The sequence below is a fragment of the Nicotiana attenuata genome, unplaced genomic scaffold (assembly GCF_001879085.1).
Source record: "Nicotiana attenuata strain UT unplaced genomic scaffold, NIATTr2, whole genome shotgun sequence".
NCBI classification, from domain to species: Eukaryota; Viridiplantae; Streptophyta; class Magnoliopsida; order Solanales; family Solanaceae; genus Nicotiana; species Nicotiana attenuata.
Window position 1 is genome coordinate 15,552 of NW_017671286.1, and position 10,641 is coordinate 26,192.

Sequence of the window (10,641 nt, forward strand, 5' to 3'; positions counted from 1 at the left end):
AACAAAAAATCTATTTATATATATAATATAATATAATATAATATAATATAATATAATATAATATAATATAATATAATATAATATATGTATAATATATAATATATATAATAGGAGAGTCAAAGAAATCTATATCTATATATATATAATAGGAGAGGCAAAGAAATGTTATAATGACAAGTGTCATAATTTCTATTAACAATATAATTATACTAAATATTGGATAATATAATAAACAAAAATATATAACGAAAAAATTATTTGATGACTATATAAGTCCCTTTAATTTAATGGAGATTTTATTTATTAAAATTTAGACAATATCTATTCTATTTATATAGAATAAGATAATCAAATAATTGTGATAATTTCAAATGTAACATCGAAAAATTAATAAAGTAACAAATATTTTTTTAATATTAGTGACAAATATTTTTTTAATATTGACTCGCGGGTACGAGTACTAGTTTAATATATAGGACAGAGTCGGAATTATGTACATCAATGACATCGACTTCCCCTGCTTGTTTCCTGATTTACTAGGAGACAATTTGACACCCTTCAGGAAAAAATAATCTGTTTTGATATCAAATTGGTATACAATAACCACCTTGTACAGACCAATCGTCGGTAAACATTATTCAATCTTCTCCAGCAACTTGAATCCATATGCCTCCAAAATATCCAGTGCTGCAAATTTACACAAAATGAGCTATTATGTCACTAAGTATTTCTTTTACAACACATCCAGAGCTGACAAATGATAAAAACAGACAGAGCTGAGGAAGAGGAACAGTCGCAGTCGCACAGTCGCAGTCGTAGAGGAGAGGAACTGAGGAACCCTAAATTGGGTGGGTGGGCTTGGACTATTGGCATTTGGGCTTGGACTATTGGCATTGGGTTATAACTATTATAAGTTTTGAACTAATAGTCTAATACCCCTGAATTCGTAAACCGCACCGAAAAACCGAAAATTAATAATTTTAAAATCGTGCACCGATCAAAAACCGATTAAACCGAAACCGAAAAACCGAAATTCACGGTTCGCCGGTTTTTTCGGTTCGGTCGGTATTATGCCCACCCCTAATATAAGTGATACAAACTGGTAACAATTGATAGTAGCCACAAATAGTAATTAAGCAAACTATAATTACGTATAATAATTAGGTTCTAAACTGTAATGCTTTATGAAAAATCCTCTTTATATTATTGACAAAGTTCTGATAGCCCAAATTGAAGGGTAAAATTCAAAAATAGCCAGATTTACAAGTGGTAATTGAAAAATTGCCCCAGTTTCAAAAGTAATCTAAATTTAGCCACTTTTCATGTAAAGATAATCTGAACGAAAATATTGTTCAAATTTCGAAAAATGTTCCAGCATAATATGGTGGAGTTCCAATATAATATACTGGAGTTCCATCATAATATATTGGTCCAGCATAATATGCTAGAAGTTCATACATAGGTGCTCCAATCTTCAGTACATTATGCTGGAACTTTCCGTGCGCTAGAGCTCCAGCATAATATGCTGGAAGTTCAGGTGCGCCAATCTCCAGTATCTGGAACTTTCCGTGTTGCAGCAAAATAGTGATTATTTTTCAATGACTTTGCAAAAGTTATCTATTTTTTAATTACCAGTCCGAAAACTGGCTAGCTCGTGCTATTTTCACCAAATTGAACCAGACTTTGGATGTAAAATTTGCATGGGGCGCCATATTTGGTCGCCCCCATTTAACCTATACCCATATTTTAAAATTATTTAACCTATAACCTAATTCTGACAACTTCAAATCATGCGACCTATGCGCTTCTTTCTTCCTCCTCTTGTTTTCTTCTTCTTCTTCTTCTTCTTTTTTTCTCTCTCAAACATGTTGTCCTGTAAGTTACACATGTTATCGTTGCTGGAAATTGAACAAAGCGACAAATCAAGTAGAAAGAAAGACTCACCACTGGCTCTCAAACATTAATACATCCCAACACAAAGTACGTAACTAATAAAACAAGAGTTTATTGTCAAAACTCGAAGAAGCATCAACTGAAGTTTGGGACTGTAGGGCCAAACTTCAGACATTACCAGGTTAAATTTTGTCTGAAGTTTGCAACTATCATGCCAGAAAAAATTATCTGAAGTTCAAATATAACAAGCTGATTTTGTCTGAAGTTTGCACTACAATTTGAAGAACTTCAGACTAATTTGTCTGAAGTTTGCACTACAAATTGATGAACTTCAGACTAATTTGTCTAAAGTTTGCACTATGAACTGAAGTTTTTTTGATTGCTTTTGCAAGTTAGCCAAACTTCAGACGAAAGTATCTGAAGTTTTACTTTGATAGGTCACACTTTGGGCAAAAAATTCTGAAGTTCAAACTTCACACATAAATTCTTGCTACTTCAGGCCACGTATGTTTGAAGTTACCCGAAAAGTAGGTACGCTAGCAATTTTTTTTTGCAATATAAGTTAAATGGTGACCCAAAAACTGGATATAGATGCAAATCCCTCTTTTTGGATGGTTAATTTGAATTGTGCCCAGTTTGATCCATAAATTAGAATATTTCTAGTCCAGCCCGCCCAAGCCTGAATGAGGGGGACAGTTCACACTGTTGATCTAAATTAGACAAGGGTCTTTTTTTTTGTGTGTGTGTATATATAGTATATTTTAAATTTTATTTATCCGATTTTGTCTAAGTTTTTATATTTACGGAAAGTAACTAAAGGTTTTTTTACAAAATATATACAAATTCGGTCAAAAAAGCTACAATCTATATATAATTTTTATACAATTATATTAGTTGTATATATTTCGTATGCCGTTTCTACATCCGAATACAAAATATATATACTATAATTTTTTACGCCTTCTTTTTCGAGTTTCAATCTGAAATTCCAACCAAAATTATCTCAAATCTTCACCAAATTCTCTCAAAATTGAGATATAAACTCCAACGGATATTCCCAATCATTTGCAACAACACCCAATACAAACAAATAATAATTTTTCAGAATTTGATTTTCGAATTCAAAGCTTCGAATAATGGTTGTCAATGGAGTTTCGAAATATCAATTACTTCTAACTCTATAATTGTTAAAAAAAAGAACTTTCGTTAACAAGCAAGCAGATTACATAAAAGTCAATTTCCAACTAGAAATTCCAACCAAATTCTCAATTCTTTCGTAGAAGCAGAGAATGTGAAACTCGAAATAAATTCTACAAAAGAGATTTTGGGCGATTGGTTACATGGGAGTGGGGGATGGGATACGCTATATGTCTATTACTCCCTCAGGTCCACAATAAGTGACCAAAGCTTTTTTATTTTGGTCCAAAATAAGTGTCCATTTGTATAATCAAGAAAAAATTCAATTTGTTTTTACAAAATTACTCTTATGTATACATCCCTAAAAAATTTTCTTACTCCTCACATTAAATATTTAATTAAGTGTAGTTTAGTTATACTAGGTATTTTTGTATAGAATTTAGTATTTTCTTAATGGGCGTACCAAAAGCAAATTGGTCACTTATTGTGGACTCGAGGGAGTAGTTGAGAGACGTGGGGATTGGGGGTGGGTACGTTGGAAAGCTAAGCCCTATAATTTAGGGATATTAAATTATCACATATATAATTGGTAAATTATATATCAAATTGTAATTAAGTTAAAACCTCTCTAGTGAGCTTGGTAAAAATCTCATTTGACAACCTTATGAACTATCTTTAAGTTATCCAACTAGTCATCTATTGCAGAATAGGCTCAGTCTTTTATTGTGGCCGAGGAATCCATATGGAGCCAATGTTAGGACCAACTGCAACCTTCGAAACTCGGGAATACTTAAAGGCGTAATCTATCTGAAGACACTTAAAGTTGTCACCATCTTTCATTTAGACACCTAAACTGAAGGTTGTTCCTATTGAGCACTTATACTACTAAACTTGTTCCAATTAGACACTTTTTGCTGAGTTGGCACATAAAGTGAGCTTTACCCAAAATAGGCGCGTGAAGAGCCCAAAAAACAGATTTTATCTTCATTTTTTTCTTTTTCTTTCTTCTTCTTCTTCTTTTCTCTCCACCATTGTATCCCCCACTTTCACCGTTGTTGTGCCTCCACCATTAATTTAGCTCGAAAGTTTGAACCAACAACCATCTCAGTTGATTGAAACCGAAGTAGGACCATATTCTTCATTTAAAGTAAAAACACCATTAATGGGGTCTTTAAGAAAGCTTGAAAGTTTAAAATGGGTTACTTGATTTGATGAAAAATTGAGAAATTAATATTGGGGTTGTCTTCAAGATTTGGTAGGGAATCTTTAGTTGAAGTTATAACAAATTTGGAGAAGTTTCTCTTGAAATTTTGGATTAAAATCGTGGTTGGAACAATAATAGACATAAAGATAATGAAGAACACCAAGAATACCAATGTGCCCTTTTTTTCTTTTCTTTTGTTAATAATGTGTCATTTTCTGATTGGGTATAAATTAAAGTTTTTTTTTCTTTTTGAGAATGTCATTTTCTGATTGGGTATATGCTCTTTTTTTATTATCATTCGCCACGTCAGCCGCGAGTGCGTTGCACACACCTGGTAAGTTTGGCTAATTGTCAAAAAAGTGTCTAATTGAAACACTGTAGTATAAGTGCTCAATAGGAACAACCTTCAGTTTAGGTGTCTAAATGAAAGATGTGCCAACTTTAAATGTCTCTAGATGTATTACGCCAATACTTAAATATCACATGGTGCAGGACTCGAACCTGTATGTAGATCACCAGTCTCTCAACATTGAACTTAGAGCCATGGGGCTCACTCACTCGTTTTTTCTTACGTTGGCCATTTTGATGGTATAAACTCAATATTTGCTTACGCTATTTTGTGCGTAACTATTAGCTGGTTTACATGATCACATTTGCTTCACTCTAACTCTTGTAAGTTGCAACCAGTTTTCTTTCTTCATCTATTTTGTTTTTCTACATTGAGTCGAAGAGACAGCTGCTTTTGGACCCATACGCCGAATTTCCATGCATCCTTCGACTATTTTAATGTCTCTGTTGCAGTTTATGTGAACTTATTTCTTTTTTTGGTCCGTTCCAAAAAGAATGACCCATTTCTAAATTTGGTAACAATTTAGCTTCAACTTACAATTCTACCCTTAATGAGAAGCTTTTATAACCACACAAATACTCTGGGCCCCTTTTTGACTTGTTTAAGACCACAAATTCCAAAAGTCTTCATTTTTTCTTAAACTCCGTGCCCAGTCAAACAGGTTCACATGAATTGGAACGGAAGGAGTACTTGACCAAACTTTTCTACCATTCATGATATTACATTTTGAAAGGAAAATCAATATACATCAACTCACATACACAAACATAGGAAAAACTAAAGCAAGAAAGATACTATCACATATCTCAGTCTTATGCACTTTTTAGTAAGCACGCACCTCGACTATTCCACTGATACTCTCCATTAGCAAAAGATACTAAGTAACTTCAATGTTATGCACCTTTGGCATTGCTTCCAGAATAGTAACCACATATATTGCAGAAAAATATATATTTCTGTTCTTAAGTGTATATAACTAGTACTACTATATATAAGTTCAGTTCGTAAGAGATGGACCACAATTTTAGAAGCAAATCTGTTAGCTTGTCTTGTCCTCAATACCAACAACTTACCATGCAGGAAGGAATTTCCCTTTTTATGCAGTTAGATAGAGTAACAGAGTTTGGCACAACGAGAAGAAGAAAAATTACTATTTATAGTATAAACAAACTTTTACATGGGCATATACCTATTGCTCCACAACAGACTATTAAACATCCAGAATTTCAGCTGCAAGACAACCAACAAATCTGAGAAACCAACTACACAAACTACAAAAATATAGGTGTATTTGATTAAATTTTTGGTGGATTAATATGGGTTTAATCTTTGCTTATGTCAAAATGAGATGAGGTAACACTGAGTTGAAGAATAGGTCATAGCCCAATTTGCTAAAGTCAAAACCATAACTCCGTTTGTTTATTTTCATAACGTAACTATACAGTTGTGCTTATCATACAGTTATGTCTTGCATTTAAACCATTTGTTTATTTTTCCTTTTCCTTTTTCTATAGTTCTTTTGGGAGTCATATAGCTGGAATTGTGTGTGTATGTGGAAAAATCAGCTAAACTAGTCATCCTTCACTGCGACCGCGTTAGACGTGTGTTTTCGGTAAATTGTAATCTCCTGACGGAGCCAGCTGCAACTAAAGAGTAAAGACTAATAGTATTGCTGAATATATGGTCATACTGATTGATCTGTGACACGGCAGAATAGGCAAGTCTTCACTCGTCTTTCTTACGTTAGCCATTTTGGTGGTATAAGCTCAATATTTTCTTATACTATACTTTGTGCGTAACCATTAGCTGGTTTACAAAGTCATATAACATGATCACAGTGTTGGGCTCATGCCCATGTTGTCCAGCCAAATGCCCAATGGCCTAATCCTATTCTCTTTTGGTTTCCATTCCTATTTGGAATTGGATTCGGTTTATTCTTATTTTGAGTGGGTTTTGGCTTTAAGAGAAAGTACCACTCATGATCTATAAATAGGACAACCTTGGAGAATTATTATATGCTCATTGATACAAGTCTTTGAAAGACTTAAGCACATAAGAGTGGTTTAGAGAGAGCTTTCATCAAGAGAGAAGAGAGAAGAAACGTATTTGTTTTGCTGCAGATTTTTATTCCGACCAGCCAACTTCAAATCACGTTTTTCGATTTGTTAACCGTTGGATCGGGCTGAAATTTTGACTGAGTGTTCGTAACATCTTGGTCTTGGATTTGAATGGTGGAGATCGGATTTGGAGGCTCGTAGCATCTGATTTCGAGCCTCGAACAGCAGCTTCGTTTTTGTGGATTATACTCTTTCTTCAATTGATTAGTTTTTGCTCTTGTTGCTATTGTTGCTCCGTGTTTGGCCCTTGTTGTGTAGCCAATTGGGAGAACTTTTGTAACCCTCTTATTATTATAGTGGAGCTTTTTGGATCTTTGTGATCCCATGGTTTTTACCTTCGATTTGAAGGGTTTTCCACGTTAAAATTTGATGTTTTTTATCTTCTTTATTTTCGGGTTTGCCTCCTCAACATAACACACAACTGCTTCATTCTAACCCTTGCAAGTTGCAACCAGTCACACGGCCGAATTTCCATGTCATCCTCCGACGATTCTACTACTTGACCAAACTTTTATATCATTCATGATATCACATTTTGAAAGTACAATCAAATATACATGCACACAAATTGAAAAAATTAAAGCAAGAAAGATCTATGAGAATATATCTCAATATTATGTACTTTCTAAATAAGCACCCATCTCGATCACTCCACCAATACCTGCTACCTCGCACTAGCAAAGGTACCAAGTAAACTGAATGTTATGCACTTTCGGTGTTGCTTCCAGAATAGTAATCACACATATATTGCAGCAAAATACAATTCAGTTCATATGAGATTTGACTAATACGCGGGTTCTGTTCTTAAGAGATGGGAACAACTTACCAGGCAGGAAAGAAGTTGCCTTTTTATGCAGTTAAATAACAGAGAATGGCAGAAGAAAAATTACTACTTATTAGTATAAACAAAACTTTTACATGGGGCATCATACCTATTGCTCCACACCAGACTATTAGATATCCAGAACTTTAGCAGCAAGATAACCAACAAATCTGAGAACCAACTACACAAACCACAATAATAATACACCCTAGTTAATTGTAATACGCGTTTATAGTACCCACTGCTTGCAATATATCTTAACCCAACAGGATTGGACAAAAGCCAAAATGTTCAACCTGGTACTCTGTCCCAGCAATTAACTATAGGAGGCATGACTGAAATAACACAAAATCAAATGACACAAGTTCCTAATTGAGCAGACATCATTTGGTGATCAAAAGTATTGACATAGATTTTATTGCTAATACTGACTAACGAATAACGTAGAATTGGAAAAAACAACAACAGCATTTATATTAGAAGCAGGATAATGTATTACTATATGTTTTTCCTTTGCACAAAGTTCTTATAATTTCATCAAAAGGTTGATTCTACTCTGAAGCTAAACTTCATGTGTAGCCAGTTCTCTCATTCTAAGCCGTGGCGATGAGTCGTAGACTGTCAAAGAAGAAGAAAAAACACATCATGTATTTTGTCCCTGTTCGTTTTTCCAAGAGTTTTTAGCGGCTTCTGCTGATGAACTATCAGATTCTGCACTTCCATCTTTTGGTTTTTCGAAAAAAGGATCCCATTCATGAGGTCCAAGCTCACGTTGCCCTTCATCCAGCAATGCATATTTCCAACTGAGCTCCTCGATGAAGTTATCATCCTTACGACCTTCGATGATGTCTCTTCTTAGCTTTGTAACTCTACTAGTAACCGCCTCAACCGCTACATCAAAAGCATCTTTGAGAGTCTCCAATTTAGAGCGAGGATCGGCATAGATCAGCCTTGGAATCATACTTATAACCACCTCCCGCATTTCCTTCACCTTCTCAGGAGAAATTTGATTTAACCTTTCCTCTATGCTTACATTCTTCTTTCGAACATCATTCTCAGAAATCAAAACAGAGAAGGCTGAGTAGTTTTTCGGGAGATGCCACGTATACTGCGTGTAGGCAGAAGCCGGGTGGAAAAAGACAGGTATACAACCGGCCAACATAGCATCAAAAGCCGACCTCCTTGTATATGAATCGCCCTGAGGCTGCAGGCAGAAAAGGGAGCTCTGAAACATCTGCATTATACTGGCGGGAGAATGACATTTGCTCTCCGCTGTTTGACCACACTCCAATAACTTGCAGACTTTAGATTCCTTGCATTGGTTAATGATCTGCCCCCTGATCGATTTAGAATTTCCGGGACGTGGTGCACCAGCAAAACAGAAAAGCCACTTCCTTTCCAGCTTCCTCATCCGGTCCTGCCAAATGAACACTTCCGCATCCTTTGCTGGATGGAAATATGTCGGATATGGGATACCAAAATCATTTGCGTTCCATGGGCTTGATTCAACAACGAGCATCGACATATTCTTTGCAGCGGGTAAGAAAAGAAGCTTGTTGCCCCAGTCCGAATTTGAATCGCTCAATCTTCTGAAATCCCATGTTATCCTACCAGCTACAAGAAAGTGATCTTTTCCCCCCATGATACTCCACTCTGGCCTCTTTTGTAGCCAATCAACCAAATCAAGAGAAGCAGCATCCCTCATGGATATATTGTAACCCCAAAGATACCTAGCAATGTCAAAACCTGCGTAAAAAGGCACAAAAATGGCAGCAGCGAGGGAGGAATCATTCGTGAGGCACTCGTACTGTTTCATCCGGTTGCCAAAAATGACATCCACCGCAAACTGATTGGTCGCATACCAACCAGTATTGGAGAACACACCTTCAGCATTCTCCATTTGTGGGCCAAGCCCAGCATTAGTGGTAAACTTACACATATTGGTCCAAAGACTAAGACTTTTGCACTCCTTAAGCATATCTTCATTGAATCTTGGAGGAAGGTCATGCACATAAATGTACCTTCCACCACACGGATCGCTTTTATTCTCTACAGTTCTCAATGCTCTCATAAAAGGGTAACTTTCAACAGGATCACGACGAGAACTATTAGGTGGTTGTGCATTGATCATGGATGCATTAGGACGTGCTAACTCACGATGAATTTCAATCTTAGCGCGACGAAGCTTGACAGGACGATTAATGGGAACAGATTGAGGGGTACTGATTGATTGTGAATTGAGGGAAATTGGATCCAAACTAGGTGAATTGTGTGCATGATTATCCCCTAGAACCACAAAATGGAAATACAACAACAAGAACCAAAACAAACCTGATAATGAAGCTAATAAGCAAACCCTAGGGTGATGATTTTTGCCTTGTCCCTTCTCCATTGAATCATCTGAAGATTGGGACGTGGGGGACCGGCGCCTCATCAGATTATATTAAATTATATTCACGTAAAACACCAAAATTCAACCTTTTTATCTCATAAATGATGAAAAAGGCAGAATCTTTACTACCACCCTAAAACCCCACTTCAGAAAATCTCAAGAATCAACTAAAATGGTGCTAATTCTCAAGCACAACAACAACCCTAAAACCCAAGTTCAAAAAAGCTAAAGAATAAAAAACTAAAATAGTGCGATATTTCCCAAGAAAAAAAAGGGACTAGTCATAAACCAGCAGAGAGAGAAATCAGTGAATTGCGGGGGGTTTAGCACGTCAACAGATGGAGAAAATCAAGATGTAAGAGGGACTTAACTGAATTATGAAGCGAATCTTCAGGGGAAAAAAAAACAAACAGTTCTAGAGCTTTATATATATATATATTCCAACTTTAGGGAAAATATTACAGCAAAAGAAGAAAATGAAAATGAGGGCTAGAAAAATAAAAACGCTTTTTGGGGGGCCATTAACTGTTATAGTATCGAAGAAAATGATGGAAGTACTAAGATGTTTCGTGTCTCATGTCTGTTTCCAAATATTATTTGCTGTGTCGGTGACCACTTTAACAAATTTAATAACAGGTGTCTTACAATGGACGAAAAAGAGAAGATAGTTAATATCAATATTCAGCAAATATCGTGACACCATTTAGGTTGGTGATTTAATTAGTC

The 10,641-nt window shown here is 35.5% G+C and overlaps 1 protein-coding gene across 1 annotated transcript; it reads right to left on the bottom strand.

Annotated features, from left to right (window-relative positions):
• Nucleotides 1–7,972: 7,972 nt before the first annotated feature.
• LOC109207289 (xyloglucan galactosyltransferase MUR3) lies at nt 7,973–10,434 on the bottom strand. The gene has a single exon (XM_019370176.1). The coding sequence runs from the start codon at nt 9,955–9,957 to the stop codon at nt 8,167–8,169; it is 1,791 nt and encodes a 596-aa protein (XP_019225721.1). The 5' UTR covers nt 9,958–10,434; the 3' UTR covers nt 7,973–8,166.
• Nucleotides 10,435–10,641: the final 207 nt, after the last annotated feature.

Excerpts from the sequence above, each read along its gene's own strand:
- LOC109207289 (XM_019370176.1), bottom strand. The coding sequence starts at position 9,957 with ATGAGGCGCCGGTCCCCCACGTCCCAATCTTCAGATGATTCAATGGAG.